The sequence below is a fragment of the Phaseolus vulgaris genome, chromosome 6 (genome assembly GCF_000499845.2).
Source record: "Phaseolus vulgaris cultivar G19833 chromosome 6, P. vulgaris v2.0, whole genome shotgun sequence".
In the NCBI taxonomy this organism is placed as follows: domain Eukaryota; kingdom Viridiplantae; phylum Streptophyta; class Magnoliopsida; order Fabales; family Fabaceae; genus Phaseolus; species Phaseolus vulgaris.
In genome coordinates this window covers 26,702,995-26,726,614 of record NC_023754.2, presented here as the reverse complement: position 1 = coordinate 26,726,614, position 23,620 = coordinate 26,702,995, and the positions used below count along the sequence as shown (strand labels likewise).

The window sequence follows — 23,620 nt, the reverse complement described above, 5'->3', positions numbered from 1 at the left end:
GGGAGCAAAAAGATTGACTGGAAGACCACAAAAACTGGAAGCCGAGAAGACCGGAAGCATAAGATAAAGAAGTCACTCCAAGAAGAACCTGACCTTATAAGAACAAATTTATTTCTTATTTTTATAAAACATTTTATCCACTACAAGAAAATCATTGAATATAAACTAATTTTAGAGACCAAAATAATTAGTTTTTATTTGACTAAATTAGAGATAATTTCATAAACTAAAAAAAATAAATGATATCTAAATTAGTTTCTATTATTAATAAAAAAATTATAAAATAGTTTATAAGTTGGTATCAAACCATTAATTTTTAATCTCTAATTTAATTAATATAGTGACTAATTATTTTTATCTCTAAATTTAATTTTTATTTAATGATTTTTTAATTGTATTTGTAAATTTGAGAAACATCTTATTTCATTTTGATGTGATTATTCTTTCTTTGTTTAAGCACGTTACCTATAAGATAGCAAAGTTTTAGAATAATTTAAATCAATTAAATTTTTGTTTTGAATAATTTTCTTTTTTTCACATTTAATATTTAATAAATTAAATTAAATATTGTATATGTTGTGTTAAATGTTATGTAATGCATCAGCGTTGTGATGATGTTTGAAGTTCAAAATCTCCATGGAATACCTGAAAGCATGGTAATCAACATATTTAGCATTTGTTCTTAGTATGAAATGTTTCAGCTTATGAAACCAGGGTTTTGTTTCGTTCTTTCTTTTATTTGATGTTTATTAAGTTATTTTGGTGATTAATTATTAAGTACCTGAATCATTAAGCGACCAAAAAGTAGATTTTTAAATATCCTACGTCTCTCCTCCCAGAAAGATCAGATATAGGAACTGATGAGAGGATCTTGGTGCATAGAATTTAGAAGTGGCAGATGACTAATAGTGCATCACAAAATGCTAAGATATGAAAACCCACTAACATCACGTACCACCCACTTCTTTTCATTTTTATGCAAAGCATATATATTGAATAATTAATGTTCCTTTTTCTCATCAAAATTTATGGAGAGGGAAGCTGTCTTAGTTCAAGAAGGTGTCAACGTTTTTTAACTAAAAAATTCTGTTCCAAAAACATAAATTAAATTTATCTATGTCACTTATTAATTGGGAGACTATCTTGTTTTACTTATGAGATTAGTAGATATAAAACATTATCCTATAGAGATGTTATTAAAAAGTCACAATAACATTTACTAGTTAACCTGGTTCAAATAAAACCTACTCAACAAATTCAAATTTCACTATAGAGTAGAATTCATCCTAAAGACTAAGATTCAAATTTCACTCAAACAAAAGTGGACATGTCCTCATAATGGGGTATGGTAGCGGCAGCATTCATATGGAAAGATACTTGAATATGTACACTGCAAAGGATGTGACATCTTCCAGTGAATTCTTAATTTCATCATGCATCCCATTATCGATCCTCCTTAGTCACATGTTTCTTGTTTAGGAACTATAGTCACTCCAACATGTATGTAAATACACCGTATTAAGAAACTTAAAAAAAAAAAAATCTAATTCAGATACTTAAAACTTAATAATGTTAGGTATCAAGTCAGAACTAATGAGGTTGGGTTGAGTAGATACCATGTTTAATGAGTAAACTTAATCATTATGTCTTTTTTATAATCTTTATTTAAAGATATCATTATACTTGTAATTGGTACGCAACAAGATAAAATAATAGTTGTCTATATGGATGTAAGTTGCAGTTGACGACCGAATCACGTTAAATCATGTGTTGTTTATTTTCTACCGTTGATTTGTGATTATGTGTTACTTCCATATAGTTTTTTTCCATCAAATACAACATTTACATTTAATTTATATATTATGAAATATTTTTTTTTAATTAATTTAATACTTTATGAAAACGCATTTATTGGAACTCTTCGTTCAACATATGTCCCCCTCGCAAGCAATATAACAAAATTAAAGTGAGGTATTATAGGTAACACAATTCCTTAAACATAGTAAAAGGAAGGGTTTTTGAAAGAGACAACCTTATTGGACGTTAATCTTAGTATCGTGGTTTTCAGCATTGTTCTCTGAAAAAAAATTAGAAAAACGAAGAACACAAACCTTATTTGACGGAAGTGAGCAACCCACCATGTGAGGCAATTTGGAGGGCAAGTTCAGCATGTTATCTGTACCTTACATTTTGGTATGCATTCATTCATGTACGGAACTTAGCCATCAGTGTCCACAAAATGATGCATTGCAGATAAATACAAATCCAACTTCTAGATGGATTATAGATATACACATTTTATATTTTTTTTATACTGGTTATAGCACTTTAAATCTTTTATTTATTTATATATATTTATTGTTAATAAAAAAAAATCTAACTTCTATTATTTGAAGGTACCTTGTGAAGTGCTTAGAGCACAGAAAAAAAATAAGTTGCTTAAGGGCGCTTCTTCCGGAATTTGCTTTCTTGTATTGGGAGATGATACTTTGATATTATATACTTACATTTCATATATTTTTAATTATTTAGATTTAAATTTTATTTTAAAAAAAATCATAGGACTGTAAATAATTCATTAAAAAAAAAATTATTACATATAAAATATTTCTTTAAAAAAACAATTAACTATTATATTAACTAAATTATATATTATTTTAAAAACTAAAATATTAATGTTATATAAAATACTTCATATTATTAATACAATTCTAAATTAATATTTAATTAATTATAAATATTTCTATTATTAATTAATAAAAATAATAATTTTAAAATAATATTCATTTATATAATAATAACGAAAGCAACAACATCAACTATATGTTATTATTAGGGATTCTAAAAAGTAATTATTTTCAAACAAAAAATATTTAAATTCTAATATTTGATTTTATTCAAATCTTAAGTATTTTATAAACATATAGATACAAATAGTAATATTTAGTATTATATTTATTTTTCTCCTCTCATTTCTATTTTTTAAATTAGTTATTTAAAATATATGTATATTTTTAGAATGAAAAATATTTGTTGTGGAAGTTTGTCTTTTAACGAAATTTTAAAATATATGTTTTTTTTTATAAATTGATAGGAGTTTAGGTTAATTTAAATACACATTTATTCTCTCAAACCTTATAGATCTCAATTCTTTTAGATATCAAAAGACAAAACTTTGAGTTTCAAAACTATCAAGATAAAACCTTTCTAACTAATAAGATACTAGTTTAGAAATTATTTATTAATAATTTTAAACAACTTTGTATATATTAATAATTTTTTTAGTTTCTAAAATAATATTTAATTTAGTTAATATAATAACTAATTATTATTTATCTCTAAAATTAGTTTTTATTTAATGGTTTTATTGTAGCTTTAATTTTAGTTTTAATAAAAAATATTAAATCAAATTATTGAAGAAAAGGAGTTTTTAGAGGATAGAAAACCTAAAAAATATACTACATAAAGGAATTTTAGAGTATAAATAAACTTATTTAAAATGAAATTATGATTTTCTTTTTAGAATTAATCACCGGTTCATAACCTTCTCATCAATATTATTTAATCCTAACATAAGATGAAAAATTATTTTTTAAAATCAAGAAAATAAAGAAAATGAAAAATTAGAGAAATATAAATTTTGCAAATAAATAACTAAAAATAAAAAAAAAATCATTTATAAATTCAATGTAACTTGAAATTTTAATATATATTATTTTCAAAATTACCTAGGAATAACATGAAAATGATGAACAACCAATTAAATACTTTAACAATATCACGAATTTTATTACACTAGATAGAGAGTATTGATTGTATCGTAATAAGAATAACTAATTAATTTTTTTAACAATATCACGTAACTAAAACTAATATATTTGAAAAGATTAAAAACATTATTTTTAAAAAGGATTTTTAGTAAATAATTAAGTAAACACATAAAAATCAACAATACGTAAACACGTTACAATAAAATTAATACTTAAGTTTACACTATAAATTTTTTATTAAATAAAATTAATTTTAAAGACTAAAATAATTAATTAATATATTGATTTTAAGTTAAAAATTATTGTATAAATTAAAAAATTATTGATATCTAAAATTATTTTTACTAATAACCATTAACTATTTTAGTTATTAACTATTTAAATTTTAAATTAATTTTTATTAAATTTTTAAAAATTAATTTAAAATTTAAAATATTAATAATTAGTATATTGATAGTTAATTTAGATATTAATATAAAAATTATTTCATAATATTTTATTAATAATATAAATTATTTTAAATATTAATAAATTTTTAGTTTTTAAAATAATATTTAATTTAATTGATATGACTAATTATTTTTTATCTCTAATTATTATTATTTAATAATTTTTTTAATGTTAGATATTTTGAAATTTTTTTTTTTAACTTATAATTTAGCACAGGCATCACCTCACTTTTGTTGCATGAAGAATAAACAAATTATTATTAGTTTTAATATTCTTAACATTATTTAAAGCAACATATGCTCGGATAAAAAAAATCTTAATTTTAATATCATTTTATTTAATGCCGTACTCTATATGTTTAATAAAAGGGTATTATTAATTAATATATTTTTAAAACAAATACTAAATATTATTGAAATAACAGAAGTAATATAGATATAATTAAACAAAAGTGGATCAATACTCATTTAAAAATAAGTTAACTAATATAAATAAACAAAATGAAACAGTATGAAAATAAATTTAATAATATAAATAAATCAAATGAAGCAATAAGATAAATCGAATAACATAAATAAATAAATTTGATTAAACAATATAAATAAATTAGTATATAACTAAAAATAAATAAAATAATATAAATAAATCAAATGGACGTAAATAATCTAAACGAATAAAATGAAAAAAAAAATGTGTAGCTAAAGATAAATCAAATAATATAAATAAATAAAATAATTATAAATCAAAGAATACAATAATTGGAAAAGGAGATAAAGAAAAAAATTATAATTGAATGTTTATTACATCAGAAGTGTATTGAGTTAGAGGTGATAAAAAATATAATTGAATTAAGATTTAGTGTTTATTATTAAATTAAATTCCATCTATCAGCATGCTTTTAAATAAAAATTAGTCAATAAAAACAAATAATTTATATAAGACCCGGTATATTTAAAAAAGTGAATAAAAGTTTAAAATTATAAATGAATAATAATTTATTTTTAAAAAAGGTCTAAAACATTTTCTTATTTAAAGTTTTTCTTTTTATAAATTTAAGTTTTCTATACTTTCTCTAAAATGTTAGATTGCTTGTTCATCATTTTCATGATTAAATTACACTATTGAGAAAATAATTAAGAATATATTAAAAAAAATAGTCAACATCTTGATCAAATTTAGATTGATCTAATTTAATTTTTTTTAATTTTAACTAAGAAAATGTTGTATAGATTCCTTTTCGTAATTTTCCTAAGCTTTTTTGTCTCACTCTACAATGATTCTTAATTCCATTAATAAATACTCTTTGTTTGACTCAGTGACTGATTAAATTTGATTATTTTATTGCATGTGTAGATTGTTTGGTATGTGAAAATTGACGAGCTTAAAGGGGTGTGTATAGTAGAAGTTCTATATGGCTTGAGGTGTGGGCTCGATTTTTGTACCTTCTAGTTGAGAGAGAAGGAAGGTGAGCTGTAAATAGAAAAAAACGTGATTTCATTTTTTGTTTTAGTGAAAGAAAACCCCAATTTAAAAACTATTTATTAATAATAAAAACTAATTTAGAAATCAATAATTTTTTTTTTCTCATATCTAATTTAATATGAATCAATAATTTTCAAAGTTTCGGGAAATTATATGAATGGTTGAAACGGTAGATATAGAATTAAACGTATTTCAGGTTTCCAATACTTTAGTTTTGACGAGTCAATACTTTTTTTAATTAAGTAATTAATAAACTATTCTTTTTAATTAAGTACTTGAAAGAAATATTTATTTATATTTTTATTCCGTTTAATTCATTGAAATATACTTTAATTTTTTTATTCTTTATTTTTATCGATAAAAACTAACAATTTATGTGAAGAAGTTGTTCTCATATCACAACAACTTATCATGTGAACATCAAAGACTTAATATATATAATATATTATTTAATATTTCAGATTGTATATATAACAGCTTAACATAAAGATAGACAATAAAAATGATAGAAATAAGAGAAAAAATGTAATCAAAATTTTAATTTATTAAATACTTAATCTGTAGAAAAAATTATTTGGTACCCGGAACAAAAATTGTCATATTTCAAAGAATTGAAACATAAAAAATATAACAAAGAACAATCAAGTAGTTAATTTTCTTTTTTCAGTAGATAAAGAGATGAAAGATAAAATTAAAAGATATATGAGATTTATTTATATTATTTGGATATAAAAGATTAAGATCACATAAAAATTACAATAATAAAAAAGATTAATAAATACATATTTTAATTTTATTACCCTAAAACAGTACAACTCAAATATATATAATTAAGACGGTATAAAACAAAAATTAAAGATTAGAAAGACAGATGAAAACAAACAAAAAATGTAGAAAATCCATAAAAAATTATTAAACATATGATTTATATTTTATATTTATGAATCAGACTACCTTCATGAAAAAAATATAAAAAGAGATTTTTTTATAAAGATAAAATAAATAAATCAAAAAGATATTTGCTTGTAAAATATACTCAATATCGTAATCCAAACTAATAAATATGAATAACTAATTTGGTAATATTATTTTGAAATTATTTTTTAACTTCAAATTAAATGAATAATACTATTTGAAATTTGAAATGAAATATGCATTATGTCATCCTTAAATTTATAATAGTAAAAGAAAAATAAGCAAACCAACAGTTTTGGATAATCAGTTGAGAGAATAAGGAGAAAGATATATATTCTCATAAGATAATATTATAGATATAATGATTAAAAAAAGATAAAACTAAAATATAGAAATCCAACAAAAACATATGTACCTTTGGGTTATAAATTAAGGTCATCACTTCAGCAATTCACCACTTTCGGTTTCTTCTTTCTTCACATTCTTGGAGAGTTCTTGGAGAGTAATTCAAGAATGGCAGGAGGTTTCATCACAACTCGTCCATCGAAGAATTATCCTGGAAAGTTGACATTCAGAGTTTTCATAACATGTTTGGTAGCTGCATTTCGAGGTTTAATATTTGGTTATGATCTTGGCATATCGGGTAAGTAAGATATCTATTCATCTATTTATGCATAATTTTGTTTTGTTTTGTTTATTAATGACACCAGTATCAACAAATTTGTAGGTGGTGTGACTTCTATGGATTCTTTTCTGAAGAAGTTCTTCCCATAAGTGTATGAAAAGCAAAGCAATATAAAGTCCTCTGACAACGAGTACTAAATTCGACAGCCAAATATTAATGTTGTTCACATCATCTCTGTATTTGGCTGCTCTCGTTGCATCAGTGCTAGCATCCACTGTCACTCGACTATTCGGAAGGCGCTTCACCATGATCTCCGGGGGTGTGCTCTTTCTTGCAAGTGCTGGATTAAACGCTTTTGCTCAACATGTTTGGATGCTCATCGTTGGTCGCATGTTACTTGGTTTTGGAATTGGGTGCGCCAATCAGGTAATATACGTATATTCATACTTTGTTTTCTTAAAAAATATTATGTATTCTATATATAATGATTTTATATCGTGTTATTTTGTTTATAGTCTGTGCCGATATACGTATCTGAGGTTGCTCCGTACAAATATAGAGGAGTCCTTAACATGATGTTCCAATTGGCGATTACTATTGGCATCTTTGTGGCCAATGTTCTCAACTACATTTTAGCCAAAATGGAGAATGGAGAAGGGTGGCGTTACAGCTTAGGTTTTGCAGCAGTCCCTGCCATCATGATAATCATTGGTGCAATCTTTCTTCCCGATTCACCAAGCTCTTTGATTGAACGTGGTCTTGGTGAGAAAGCTAAGAAGGAACTTATCAAGATTCGAGGAACTACAGATATCGAGCAGGAGTTTGAGGATTTGTTGGCGGCAAGTGAATCCTCCAAAGCAGTGAAACATCCTTGGGTATCTTTATTAAAGAGACAATATAGACCTCAACTCACATTTGCCATGGCCATTCCCTTCTTCCAGCAACTTACTGGCATGAACGTGATAGTGTTTTATGCTCCTGTTTTGTTCAAAACCATTGGTTTTGGAGCCAATGCTTCTCTAATGTCAGCCATGATCACTGGGGGTTGCAATGCAATTGCTACTCTGGTCTCCATATTCACCGTCGACAAGTTTGGGAGACGAACTCTCTTTTTAGAAGGAGGGATACAAATGTTTATTTGTCAGATAGTGATAACTGTGGCAATTGCATGCAAATTTGGAGTTGATGGAAATCCAGGAATGTTGCCAAAATGGTTTGCTATAGTGGTTGTATGTGGAATATGTGTGTATGTGGCAGGATTTGCATGGTCATGGGGTCCTCTAGGGTGGTTGGTTCCAAGTGAAATTTTCCCACTAGAAGTACGTTCGGCTGCACAAAGTATCAATGTCTCAGTGAACATGATCTTCACCTTTGCTATTGCGCAAATTTTTACGACAATGCTTTGTCACATGAAGTTCGAATTGTTCATTTTCTTTGCATGTTTTGTGATTGTGATGAGCACATTCATTTACAAGTTTCTCCCAGAAACCAAGGGAGTTCCCATTGAAGAAATGCATATTGTATGGCAGACTCATCCTTATTGGAAAATTTTTGTTAAACCAGCTGAACTTAGGACCAATAGTGATGAGTGTTAAGAAGAACCATTGTTACATTTTTTTTTTTTTCAGTATTGGTAGTAGTTACATTTTTTTTTTTATATTTCAGTATTGGTAGTAGTTTGGCACGCAATGTAAAGGTTATTGAGTAATGAGAATACCAGTTTTTCAATTTTAGTTATCCGTTTGAATTGTTAGCAGTTTTTATATTTGTCAATACATGACTTCTAGTTTTATTTGAGAAATTGAAAGAAATTGCGTCCACCAAGTTGGTATAAAAAACAAAAACAAAAAACTATTTATTTTATTATTTTAATTTTTCTTGTTTTTAACCAATATATTTATGTTGTTTTTTATTTTAGGAATTTTCTTATCACCTAATATTTTGTAATTTCTAATATTAACTTATCTAAAAGTTGAGTCTAGTTTTAAGTTTTGATACTGTACTTCTCATATTTCCTGTTTTTCTTCTTTAGGTTACAAGTCTTCTAAAACTTTTATCACTTGTATAACAGTAGTACTTTTTCCTAAAACTATTTTTTATACTTAATTATAACATTATAAATTATTCGGCTCGTACCATAATTTATTATATAGCAGTATTATTTATTCTTTTGTTGGTTTGCAAGTTAAAAAACTCATAATAATAATAAAAATTATTTTCTGTTTAAGGACGTTCTCTTTTTTAATTAACCAAATTGATCTAATCTTTTCTTAAAAGAGATTCCCGATGAATGGGTAATTAGTTTTGATTTGTTTTCTAAGTCTAATTGGTTAATAAAGTTGAATTTGTATAATGGACTTTAATTCATTAGAATATTATTACTTTATATATTTTTTAATTTTATATATTAATTTTTTATTTAAAAAGGAAATATTTCCTTTGATAATATTTTCAAAATAATAAAACATTTTCAATAATGAAATCAAATAGTAATAAATAAAGAAAATAACATTGATAATTACTAATTCTAAACTAATCTCTTATTCTAGGGGAAGATTATTTTCTTAATTTCATCAATCTACCTTTCATCAATAATTTATATATAAATATATGCAAATTAAAAAATATATAATTGTATGGAATGTAAAACTTATTTGTATTTTTTGGTATACCTTTAAAGGAAAAATATGTAGTCTAAAATATCAAAAATTTTCTTTTCTCTTTAAATTTTTCCGTTGAACCACTTTTCTTTCAGAGAAAATGACAAATGAAAAGGAAAGACATTAATAAAATATTTGAGTAGAAAAAAATATGAAATATAAAAAAATTATTAATTAAAATTTTAAATAAAAGGATGTTACCATTATTTTTTTTAATGATAAAATTTTACCTTTACAAAATAAATAAAAATATTTAAAAAATACTTTATTTTTTTTTATATATTACTGTTATAGACTTATTTGATAAAGATATGGGTTTCTGAATTAGCTGAATAATGGTTATCCCTTGATGTTCGGGCTTTCCCATAGCACCTTGCAGAGGGTACAGTTGGAAAGTAAGATGGAGCCTAATAAATAGGACTGCAAATATAGCCCATACTGCTTGCAACACCAAACTTTTGAAGCCCAAAATCTATTATCACAAGCTCTGGATTCACTTTTTATAGGTTAATAGTTAAATTCTAATTTTGATCTTTTTTAATTATTGGAAAATTAAAGGAAAAAATATTTACAAATTATTTTTAATCTGGACTTCTAAGTTATCATTATTACTAAAAGAACGATCACTTTGAAAATTTTACGAAATGCTTCCCTTAATTTCATCAAATTCAACCAATGACCATATTTGATAATAAAATCATATTTAATTTTATTACTCAATGTAAATGATTGCAGTTTTAATATAAAAAATAATTTGAATTATATGAATAATTTACCTGTATGAATAAAAAACCATATTTGTTCATTGTTATTACAACAATACATTAGAACAAAGTAATAATTTGTATTTATAAAGATCAAGGTGATCTTTGTAGCAGATAAACGAAATAGTGTTTCATATTTACGTAGTGTATGGTTTTATCCTCTTCTCGAAATTATAATTTATGAAAAGTCTCAAAATGTTGAAATAGCTCCATTATAAATCCACAACCACGCTCTCCATCAAAAGCCGCATTCACGACATGAATAAAAAAACATATTTGTTTCTTGTCTTTATAAAATTCATTTTTTTCACTGTTTTCCATTTGGATAAACACTGAAGAGAGATTTTTTTCATTTATTTTACATTGTTTCTATTATATTTATGCAAACAATATATATCTTTTTATTATGTTCGTTTCTTTTTTATTTTGCTCTTTGTCAAAAGAAACTTTTTCACCTAAAATCGTATTGTTTAGAATATTTGTCATTGTTATAATTATAATAAACTCACGGGATATACGGTAGTATGAACACTGAACACTGCATCTACCAAACATATATTTTACATATGAATACTGTCGAGTGGCGTTATACGGCGGTGGAAATTAAGGGCCCCACCGGGGAGACAGGGGTCTCAGAACCCGTAAAAACACACTGTGTACCCTACATCATATAAAAATATTTTTTCCCACACAACATAATAAATAACATGCAATAACAACACTATCCCCTAAAATTAGAGAGGAAGAAAAAAAAATGAAATTCTCGTTCACACTGCAGATCAGAAGAAACTTTTGTCAAATACAGCACCAATAATTATTAAACACAAACTTTATTTTAATAAAGTAGTAGTTTTAACCTAAGCCAAAGGGGAAAAAAGAGGAGCTTGGCACTGTTGAGAATCTTGGATAAAAGGACACTCACTCCTCTACTCTCTTTGCCTTTGCCTTGCACCCCTAAAAAAACAGAGTAGTACCCTACACGTATCACTGAGAGAGAGAGAAAGAGAGAATATTTCTGGGCGTGCAGATACATGGCTCGGAGCTCCACAAGAATGAAATGGGTCTCCATCTTCACACTTTTAATCCTTTCCCACTCAGCTCTCACAACTTTCGCAGAAGATGGTAATGTCCCTCTTCTTTCTCTCTTTCATTCACTTCTGCTACTTTTCAAGTTTTCCACTTTCTCATGACCTGAGATCTGTTATTTCGGTACCTGCTTTTGCAATTGTTGTTTGGTATAGATGTTCTTCATTTAGTGCAAATTTCTCTGTGGTTTTGGTGGGTTTTTAGTTTCTTCCCAATGCGTGCTGCAAAGATGAAATGCTTTTAATTGGTGTCTGATGCTTTCTGGGTGCGGGTGGGGCAACTTCTGGGTGTTGTTTTCGTCAGTAATTCTGCTACTATTTTTAAGTTCTGGAGTTCAACATTAAGGATGTTCCAGTTATAGAAAGAAGATAGTGAATAATCTACTGGGTTCAAACTTAGGAACATGTTCCCTTCTGTTTAACTTGTTTGCAACTTCAAAAACTTAATATAGCTATATACTGTTTTCAAGGCGTTTTGCATCTAAGTGAAGTGAACTTCATGTTCGGATTACCATGGTCATGATTTTCAACACGAAAGGCCCACCTTCCCCTTTTTTTATGATAATTTTGTTTTTCTTACTTGCTATCATCACTTCTGTGACCAGTCTTCTCATTTGAATTTCACTTTTCATTTACTGAAGGGAGCTTCTACTTTTGTGTCATACCCCTATTAATCTTTCTCCACAGTCCATGCGAACAGGAATGTTAGTTAAAGTTACACCCAATAAAGGAATGTAACAAAAAAAAAAAGCTTTGACGGCAAAAAATTGAAAAAATAGCATTGGAGTGATTTGAAATTTAACGCGTTATACGCTTCTAATCCATAATCTGTAAAGTATTTTTCAGATATAAACTTGACACTTTAATTAAAAGCGTCTTAATCTAGCTATTTTTTTAGTTGCTACTCTATAAACTGTTTTTGATGATACTTAATCGAGTGTGACTCTGCAAGTAAGTACTGAATATTTTTACTGAAAAAAGTATATACTTTTTACGAGAGCATTGTATGATTGGTAATAGGAATTTGATGAATATAGTAATAAAGTGAAGATTAGGTAGCATCGAAGCTTTATTAAATTACAAGAATTGAATGTATAGTTACCAAATAAAAAAATGTTGATCGTGTATGATATTTTTTGGGGGCAGAGGGGTAGAAGATGGTATTGTGACATTTAGATATGGAAATGCACCGCAAAACATCAACATCGTGCAATTATGGACGCATAGTAGCATGTAAGACTGAAAAGTAGCAATGTAAATAAAAAAGGAAGCACCCACAAGGTACCTTAAAAATATAGATGAAACTAGGTAGTGGTTTGTTATAGTAGGATGAGGAAATTGATAAGTAGCCTAGAGATAGACGAAAGGAGAAGATGGGTCCGAAGCGAAAGAGCTTTTGCGATTGGTTGGTGTTGGCCTAGGGATGCGAAATGACCGAATTCACACAGTGTTCCCATCCCCCAATACACGCTTTTTTCCTCCAATCTTGACCAAAGTGCAAGGACCTTTCCGTAAAGGACGCTACCACCAAAATTACTTTTACTTCTATTATTGTTGCGTAGGTCGCTATCGTTCTCTGTTTCCATATGCTGAGTTAAATAATAAAAGACACAGTAAGGAAAAAAAGTGGTTTTTTTGTTCTCCTTTGGTCAGAGTGAAAGGATTACGAACCCTAGTAGTGAGTGGCAGCATGCGTTTGGACCCACACGCTCCCAGCTGCTTCAGGTTTCAAGTGGATTCAATCACCAACTCTAGGACTTTAACCGTTCACATGGATACCAAATGTGACACATTGAAATTTTTGTAAATTACAAAGATTGAACATGTTTCTTATAGAATTTGATGAGGGTCACCAAGAAATGATCCTATCGATTACATTATATTAGTTTTCGATGGGACCATACCTCAAATTTGTTCCGGATCAACATCGTTTCTTTGTCTTTTTTGCTGTGCCTTCACATCCTCCTCGCCCCCATGGCTAGTTGTCATATTCGTTTCGAGACCCTTTAGATTGGTAGCTTATTTTGATCTTTATTTTGTTACTTTTTAAGTCATTGTGTGCGTCTAAGCAAGTTGGCATTTTTGAAAGTTTGCGCCTTCTTTTGTTGTCCCGGTGTGGGCTTTCACATTCTTGAGGTCCATGGCAATCCTTATTATAGTGAAAGTCTATTGTATTTTTCTATTTGAGTTGGTGCTATTGTTGTGAAAAACATAAATGCAGGGACGGGACCAGATATAAATTGGAAAGTATGGTATGGGTAAGGTGCAATCACTGCAAAACGACGCAGATACTTGTTTGTTACATTCTAGCTCAGCATAGATGTTGATTTGCATTGCATTGCATTTGGTTGGAACTTGGAATTACCTATGGGATGGGGTGGTAACATGTGCTTCTGGATACACTTTCACAATGATTCTGATTCTGCCGGCTCTTACCTGTTCAAAATTCCTTCAGAGCAAAATGTGGTCCCATACCAATCCCAATTGCTTTTTATCACCTTAAAATAAATTATATTTATGCTTTGCTTGCTTCAAAGCCTAATGGCCCATGGCTTATGCCATTGTTTGGATGTTCTTGATTTAAATATTTTTTTCACTTTACCACCTAAACGTACTTAATAATAACGCTACTTTTTGTCTACCTTGCCATGTCTTAGAAAGTTATAAGAGGGGGGACGGGATAGATTTTTCAAATTGCAAACTTCATACTTTAATCTTTTGATAAAGTTGTCAAGGAAACGAATTATGATGCTGGTATTGATTTTGGAGGAACCTCGAATTATTTGAAATTGAAATGTAATCTTGTTGAGGTCTAATCTGTTTGGGTCCCATGGTTGAACTTTGTAAACTTTTTTTATGTTAGTTTTATTAGAATTAAGAATGATATACACACCCATTGTAAGATTTTAATCATTTCTCCTCATATAAAACTATTTAACTAAAGAAGAGTTGAATCTGAGGGGAACATCTTTTTCAAACTACAGTCAGTAAGCCTATTGAAAGCAGTACAAAACATGGAATCAATGGACCAATAGTTGTGAAAATCAAAGAGTGTTTGAACAGAAAATGTGGATCGAAAGATAATTTGTTATTTGAAATGAATGTAATTAAAAATGGAAAAAAGTGGTGCAATGAGGAAAAATAAAGTGAAATGCATGATGATGCAGGGCTAGTGGCGAATGGGGATTTCGAGGCTACCCCATCAAATGGGTTTCCGAACGAGGCGATAGTGGAGGGCCCCAGCGAAGTACCTAACTGGAAGTCAAACGGCACCGTTGAGCTAGTGGAGTCGGGGCAAAAACAGGGTGGGATGATCCTCATCGTACCGCAGGGTAGACACGCGGTGAGGCTGGGCAATGACGCTGAGATCAGCCAGGAGCTAACGGTGGAGAAAGGTTCGATTTACTCGGTCACCTTCTGTGCGGCTCGCACGTGCGCCCAGTTGGAGTCCCTGAACGTGTCGGTTCCGCCTGCATCGCAAACCATAGACCTCCAGACACTGTACAACGTCCAGGGTTGGAACCCTTACGCCGTTTCTTTCAACGCGGAGGAGGAGACTTTTAGGTTGGTGTTTAAGAATCCCGGCATGGAGGATGACCCCACTTGTGGCCCCATCATCGACAACATCGCCATCAAAAAGCTTTTCACCCCTCCTACCCCCAAAGGTATTCTTCTATGCAAATCTTACATCAATCACCGATTTTCCTATCCCATCATCCTAATGTCGGCGCTGTTGTGTTGACTTTTGCAGACAACGCGGTGATCAATGGGGACTTCGAAGAGGGGCCATGGATGTTTACCAATACTTCACTGGGTGTGTTGCTTCCCACAAATTTGGATGAAGAAACCTCCTCTCTCCCCGGTTGGATAGTGGAATCCAACCGTGCCGTCCGCTACATTGATTCTGATCATTACTCCGTTCCACAAGGCAGAAGAGCCGTTGAGTTGCTCTCCGGAAAGGAAGGCATAATCTCCCAAATGGTTCAGACCACTCCCGACAAACTCTACAGCTTGACCTTCTCACTGGGACATGCTAATGACAAATGCAAGGAGCCTCTTGCTGTCATGGCCTTTGCTGGTGACCAGGCCCAGAACATTCATTACACTCCCAATTCCAACTCCACCTTCCAAACTGCCAACCTCAATTTCACTGCCAAGGCTGAGAGGACAAGAATTGCCTTCTACAGCATATACTACAACACCAGAAGTGATGACATGAGTTCTCTCTGTGGGCCTGTCGTCGATGATGTCAGGGTCTGGTTTTCTAACTCCAACGCCCTTCCTGGGCTATCCTTGTTCAGGCTTGGGCTTGCCCTTTTGGCTCTTGCTTTGCTTCTTGTGTAAAACCTTTTCTTTTGCCCTTGCTTTATTTATTAGTAGGTTACTTTGGGTTGAGGGTGTAGGTAATGTCACATTCTCCATCTCAACAGTGTTTTATGTGAACTGCCCTTAAGTTTATATAATTTATATACTTCATGCCATCAGAAATTAAAATGTCTTTCACGCTTTTATATACACTTTTCATCCATATTATTTTTTGGGGTGTCACTAAAGTTTGACACGTGAATAATAATAATAAAAAGGCAATGAAGATATGATTCATCTCTCAAGGTAGTTCAAGATGATCAAATGACTTAGTATGGTTCGTTTAGAGAAAAGAGAAAAAAAAAAGTACGTTATTCATTTTATAATTTTTTTAAAATAAACTAATAATACTAACAAACATATTTTTATTTTTTAAATATTAAACTTAAAAAAATGTAGAAACTTTAAACATATTTTTTAACAAGTATTAAAAAAAAAAGGTTAGAATTACTTGTCTTAACCCACCACTAACCTGTTGGTTTGGTGAGCTAGTGGGTTTAATTCTTTATCTCATTTGGTTTATTGATTCCTATTGGGTGGATCAATGATAACTATTAGATTTGGTAACACATTTCATCTCTCATTAAATCTTTTACCTGATTATTAAGGGATCAGGATCAAATTGACTTACACTTTTAATAACCATATAATTTTTATTTTAATATATGTTATTCTTTAGCCATACCCAGCTCAACTACCCTCTCCCTTTTTCCTGGTTCTGTCATTTCAAAATGTAACAAAGCATTAACTCAATCCAATCAAAATCGATCTTGTTATTTATTATATTTTGTATTGAATGTTGCTGTTGAACCTATAAACTAAACCCAATTCATTCATTGTGTAATATAAAGTATAATTTATTAATTTTACATATTTGTAAAAAAAAAAAATTAGAAACGAGCACATATCTTAGACACATTTTCTGTACAGAATCCTTACCCAAACACCCCTTACAACATTTTTTACTGAAAAAACTCATTCATAAGTTTAAATTACTTTCTACATATTTAATTTTTTTATGCCATATTTAACAACTCTGTCCATCTTTTCTTGTAATAATAACTTCACTGTGAAACAATATTACCATTATTTATATTTCTTAAATTAAAAAAAATCAAATAATTATTGAATAATTAAAAAATTATAAAAATTAGTTTCCAATAAAAATTAATGAAACAATAGCAGAAAATTAAAAATAATGTATCTTATATATAGGAAAATTATTTATATTTAACATTTGAAAAAGAATTGTATAATTTTTATTATATAGGTTCTTATGTGTTGTTTTTTCACCTTTTTCATGATATTAAAAAGTCAACTATTATAATAAAAATATTAAAATTATGTTATTAAAATTATGTAAATAAAAGACAGTTATAAAAGTAACATAGTTTTATTAAGTTTTACAATATCATAACTATATAATAATAGTATTTGTAATTTATGTTAAAAAATATAATAAAATATGCATAAAATTGTTATAAAATATTTAATTTTTTCTTAGTTATTATAATTATATACTGAAATTATTTTTAATATTTTTAAATAATTGTTTTGAGTATTGAAAATTAAAAATTTGGTTAATGAATACAAGAATATGAAAATAATGAAGTAAAAAAAAGGTAAATTATAATTTATTAAATCATAGATAACTATAGTCAGGGAAAACAATTACCAAAAAGGAAAAATAAAACCGTTAATTTACCCATAAAAAGAAAAATAAAGCTATGATTTGAACATGGTGATAGTGGTGACCAAAGCAAAATGTCAAAGAAGTATCTCAGCCTATAAAATGTTCTGATCTGAGAAATCGAAACACTGCGGAGACACAAAGACTGAAATATAAGGCGGGGGAGAGTTTCTTCTCTCCTCAATGGAAGGCGGCGAACAGGTTCCCCCTTCGGCCACCGCCGCCGTTACAACCGCCGTTAATCCCACCGCCTCGCCTCATCCGCTCGTCGATCCCTTTGCTGTTCCCGATCTCACCGTCGCGGAAACTGAAAATCACGCGCTGGTTTCAGATGAAGAGCACGGTCACGAGCTTGAACATGACCTTGACCACGAGCACGATGACGAGCATGAGCATGACCAACACCTCGAGGACCGCGATCACGCCGCTGTGCCCGTTGTCTCGTTGGAGGATCTCAAACCCAAGATCATTAAGCAGGTAAAGCCTCTTCTTCATTTTGCTATTCTCAAACGATAAACTGTGTTGTTTATGGCGTTCTCCGATATTTACTTATTGAATCGAAGAGTGGGAGTTGCTGCTGTATCGTGTACGGAGAATAGAATTTGAAGTGTTTACTTGAAAACCTAGAAATATCGTGTTTACTAGATTTTTCTGTTTCGGTGTGTGCTTCTGTTTAGTGACTTGTTTTTGTTGATTTGCAGGTGGAGTACTATTTCAGCGATGAAAACCTGCCCAATGACAAGTATATGTTGGGTTTTGTCAAGAAGAACAAGGAAGGGTTTGGTAAGGGATACGTCTTTTAAGTGTCTTGGACCAATTTGATTTTAACTGGTGTAGTTTTCACAATTTGATCTTTAATTGATTCTCACGTAGTGTGTATTCCCTTTATCTAACTATTTCGAGTTTTTCTGAAGTTTGAATATTACAGTATTTTGCTGCTAAGTTGAATGTGTTAGTATGAAGTGTGGAATGATCTGGGTTATAACAAACACACACACACATATATATGTATATATATGTTTTGAGAGATACCAAGGGAAGTTAAGTATTGAATTTTATTGTTTCTAAAGTGCCCTGGCTTTTTAATTTGCTTATATACATGAAATTATTAAGGATTATTAAGTTGAATTGACAGTGTGACGATTTTGTTAACCTTTATATTTAGTGACTCGGTATTAAGTACTACTTTTATGTACGGGCTTTTCAGTTATATCACTTGACGAATAGGGATGATCATATTTTCACTTTTCTAAAGATGATAGGGGAGAATAGATGTATTTGACAATGATCATAAGACAATTTTCCTCTCTTCTATAGATGATCATAAGTTGAATGGGCTTATTTCAATTTTTGTGGTTTTTTAAACATTTTCTTCAAAAGGTGATGATAAGTGGTGTAGATGGAAAGGTGTAGCAATTGTAGCAGCCCACCTTCAGCATATACACACACAAGCACACTAAACTGAACATGATATAATCAATGATGATGCCCTAGTAATAAACTGATATTAATAAAGTATTTCAGTATATTTGAAACATTGCTGAAATCCTGGCAGAATGAGTTGTTGTTTTGCATGTATTAATCTGAAAAGCGTTATCCAAGTGATGCACATATACATGTAGTTTTAGATGCATTAAATTTTTTATTTGGTAATTTATTCTGATAAGAAATGTAGCATTTATTCATTTTTGTATTAAGTTAGATAATCCTAGTGCTATAAATAGTTATCATTATCATTTGTCCATTGCCTACAACCTTGTGTTTATATATCCTATCATTTAATCTTACTTCATGTTCATGCAGTTCCTGTATCCGTGATTGCTTCTTTCAGAAAAATGAAGAAGCTCACCCGAGACCAGACATTTATTGTTGCTGCTCTAAAGGAGTCTTCACTGCTTGTATGATTCTTCCTTCCTTTGTTTTTTCAACATGAACTGCATTACAATCTATACTTAAAGTCCTAAGAAAAAAAAAATCTCATGGGGGCTGCAGGTTGTTAGCAGTGATGGGAAAAGGGTCAAGCGGCTTCATCCACTTCGTTTCAATGAGTCTAGAGATCATAAGGTATTTATTTCAAGGAGATTGTTACTATTTTTTGGTTTGTACTTTGCTATCCGCATCTTATTCTTGGGCTCTAGTTATCTACTGTTTTGGTAGAGAATTTGCCAGATGATCATTCAAAGAAGAACATTCAACGAATATTCCATGAAGCTGGAAAGTATGATTTCTTCCTTAAGTTGTGTTGGTGTATCCATTCTTTCCAGCATGCAATGATGTTAACATTTCTTTTAATGTACAGTATAAAGAGGATAACAATTAATGACCCATGTTCTACTTCAGAGTCCACAAAACATATCAAGCAAGAAATGCTAATCAGTAATAAGGTATGAAACAATCTAATGTTAACAGCTGACCCTAATTTTGTAGTGCTCTTACATTTTTCATTGTATTATTCCTTTTACCAGAATTTCCATTTTACTGAAGATTTCAGCTGTCTCGTTAATGAATTACAATATTGCTGCATTTTATTTTATTTTTTTCCTTTTAAAAGTCCTTTTGTGGTTTAGTGGTTTTTGTCTCTGAAGTCCAGCTATCTAGTGAAAAAAAACGTATGATTGAATGGTGCATGTCTGGCTTCAACTCCACCTTAAAATAGAAAAAAGAAACATCTTGTTGGTCATGATGGACATAATAATTAATTCATTCATTGTACTTGTCACTATTGTCAATCTTCAGAGTCACTTTGGTGATTGTTTTGAAAATTCCTGTAGCCATGATTCTTATTTCTTAAACAATGAAGTTTACGCATATACCATTAAACTAAGTAAATGTCCTCCTTGTTAGCAGTTCTCCAAAATAGCCAAGGTCATAGCTTATTAATGTATTTACTTTTTCCCTGTTCAGTTGGATATCAGTTTTGGTGCTTGTTTGGATTTGACCAAAAATAAAATCTTGCTGGAGCGTGATCTCTGTTCTCACAATGTCATTCATCATCCACCATGATTTGGTTATATAAAATTAATCTTGTCTATTAATTTTAACATCATTAACCCTGCTGACACATGGGCAGGACTATTCAGAGCAGACTATTGAAACTTTCAATTTGTACTTTTTATTCTCTTGAGAATAGATATAAGATAACTATTTTGTATTCTTTCTTGAACTACCTATAAGAAGATATCAGCCTTGAGTAATAACTCGTAGGTTCTTTATTCTTTGCCATTTGTTCCTTATTTAACACAATGTCACTTTCGTATTGTAGTTACATGCTCTTGTGGAATATGAGACTATTGAGGCTGCTGAGAAAGCTGTGAGTTTCGGTCTATGTACTTTCACATTATGATTGAGACTTTAATTGCCTGGATGATTAACTAGTCTTTGCAACCCCAATCCTGTGTCAGGTGGCTATGTTAAATAATGAAAAAGACTGGAGAAATGGGATGCAGGTTAAACTTCTCAAGCGAATGGTTAGTTGCAGTGTCTCCCCCCATTTGGTTAATTGACTGTAAGAGGTTTTGACGATGACTTGTGTTTATCTAGGGGAAGTATGGTCACAAAAAACAAGCTTGGAAAGGATCTAATTCTGAGAAGAATAGCTCAAGCCATGTATATGAACAAATAGGAGATGAGGAAAATCATGGCTCAAGTGAGCATCATGAAGATACACATGAGGAAGAGGTATGTGTTGCATTTGTTTTTCACTATTAGCAGTCTGCTATAGTTATCTTATCTGTTAGTAATCTTTTGAAACCATATTAGTGTTGGTTCCTTGTCTTTCAAGGATAAAATCATAACTGTTATTTTATATTTGTGTGTGTGGAAATGATAGGTTTTTTGGCTTGATAAATCATTTTTTACTATTAACCTACCGTCCTCTTTTTTATCTTGTTTCTATTTTCAAATATAAGAAACATGCTGGAACTGCTTGAATCCCCACCCATTCTATTTTCAAATTGATATTTTGAAATATTTTAATTTTAATGGTTAGATTTGCAACTGTACATCCTTTACTATAGAAGATCCATATCCATTGGCTGCTACTATTCTCTCATATGATTTCAGAACCCTTTTGTTGCTGCCGTTATTGTTGTTAATGCTTCTGTTGCTTCCCTTTCATCTCAGGATGGGGAGCATCTGTCAAAGGATAAAGGTGGGCAGAGATATAAAAATCAAGGAAGAACAAGAAAACTTAAATACCGTGCTGGTGCTGGAAATGGAATGGGTACCTTTTTATTTTAACAGTTGATGTTATAATATTATTATTAGAATCCTTGTGGTATTCGTAACCTGTTTCATTGTTGTAGGTCATGGAAGTTCACCATCAACTCACGCTGCCGAAGCATCCAAGCCACCTCCTGGACCAAGAATGCCAGATGGAACAAGGGGCTTCGCAATTGGACGAGGTCGGCCTCCTGTCCCTGCTTCGAATTAGCTGCAAGATTTGACGCCACACATGAGGGATTGTATTTAGCAGTATTTATGTGTTCCAGTGTTTTAGCCATGATACTACGTTTGACTTGGGTCCCTATGCTTGAGTCGATGTGGATTTGTTGAACTCTTGAATTCTGCATCTCAATCTTTGGAAGCGAGTGGAGGTGGTGAAGTACATAATAACACATTTTAAGATTATTAGGCTGGGAAAGATGGAAGTGTTTATATCCGTGGTAATCCTCACCTTACGAGGAATCTATATACCAATCATATCCACAAATTTGTTAATCCATGTGTTTACTAAATGAAATTTTCTACTTCAAACAGTGGGACTAACTGCAAAATTGCATGAAATTTGTTAGTTAACTGTATCCACACATTTATCTTATTTTCTCAATATTAAGAATAAGAACATTAATTTCTAAAATAAAAATTGAAATGGGAGAGTGCAGTTACATTACACTATATAGTTTTATATGTTTTTAAACTTAGTTAGCGTATATTTTATTGTCATTTAACGACATGCTTTTGTAGATAATACATTTATTAACTTTTATAATAATTATCTTAAAAACATGTCAACATTAAAATCAAACTCATTGCCTTTCCGAATCTCTGTTTTCTAGATTTTATTTGCAGCATCAAAATTCCAATATTGAGGCGGCTTATTTTCCATGTTCCTGTTCATCTCAGCATTTATTCCCAAACGTTGTCAATCTAACACTCATCTATTTGCCTGGTTTGACGAAGGTTGTGAAGAAAAAATAAAAAAAATAGGAAGAAGACAATCGTGGGAAGAAGACGAACTTTGGTTGCTTCTTTTGAAGTTTTTTTTCTCTTATTCCTTTATTTTGCTATGAAATTTAATCATCTACAGTTAATAAATAAAGATCAAACAAAACATTATTATAGCATATAAAATATAAAAAATAAGTTAAAACACGATGACATATTTTTCTTACATAATTATCTGGTGTAAACCTACATATTCTATTTTAAAGGCGGTCTCTTAGATCTGAAATTTTTTTATGTACTATTAAAAAGCAGAACCTAAAAGAAGAAATATAAAGTAACTTTTTCTTAAAACATGAGGAAATGAGAAGTGTTGTTGTTGTTGGAATATATTGGGTACAATCACCTCTACTTACTCCCTACAACCCAAATGACAAAAATTGACTCATGTGTCTTGGCTCATTTCCACTATATACACAAATTTCCTTCCTACAAAAATAACCTACACTTGTTGTTTTACATATGTATATGTATGATTTTATTTAAATCCATAACATTGTTCCCAAAAAACTTCTTATGATCACGTACCTTTTTTGAGTTTTTCTTATTCCTCTAGTCACATGTTTCAATCACAATTTCATAAGAAAAATG

At 29.9% G+C, this 23,620-nt stretch overlaps 2 protein-coding genes and 1 pseudogene across 3 annotated transcripts; all 3 read left to right on the top strand.

Moving 5' to 3' along the window:
- The first annotated feature begins 7,130 nt into the window (after positions 1 to 7,130).
- Positions 7,131 to 8,837, top strand: LOC137833568 (sugar transport protein 1-like; annotated as a pseudogene).
- Positions 8,838 to 11,372: 2,535 nt separating this feature from the next.
- Positions 11,373 to 16,262, top strand: LOC137832371 (protein BIIDXI). Its single transcript, XM_068640509.1, has 3 exons — positions 11,373 to 11,788; positions 14,919 to 15,416; positions 15,503 to 16,262. The coding sequence occupies exons 1-3, from the start codon at positions 11,698 to 11,700 to the stop codon at positions 16,093 to 16,095; spliced, it is 1,182 nt and encodes a 393-aa protein (XP_068496610.1). The 5' UTR covers positions 11,373 to 11,697; the 3' UTR covers positions 16,096 to 16,262.
- Positions 16,263 to 17,835: 1,573 nt separating this feature from the next.
- On the top strand, positions 17,836 to 22,561 carry LOC137832370 (la-related protein 6A). 2 transcript variants are annotated; one of them, XM_068640508.1, is made up of 11 exons: positions 17,836 to 18,283; positions 18,508 to 18,589; positions 19,610 to 19,704; positions 19,799 to 19,870; positions 19,945 to 20,024; positions 20,106 to 20,190; positions 21,069 to 21,116; positions 21,208 to 21,273; positions 21,347 to 21,484; positions 21,929 to 22,028; positions 22,111 to 22,561. In XM_068640508.1, the coding sequence occupies exons 1-11, from the start codon at positions 17,990 to 17,992 to the stop codon at positions 22,236 to 22,238; spliced, it is 1,188 nt and encodes a 395-aa protein (XP_068496609.1). In that variant the 5' UTR covers positions 17,836 to 17,989; the 3' UTR covers positions 22,239 to 22,561. The 2 variants fall into 2 exon arrangements, with proteins under 2 accessions (XP_068496609.1, XP_068496608.1); XM_068640507.1 differs by having other exon boundaries at positions 17,860 to 18,283; positions 19,945 to 20,190.
- The last annotated feature ends 1,059 nt before the right edge of the window (positions 22,562 to 23,620 follow it).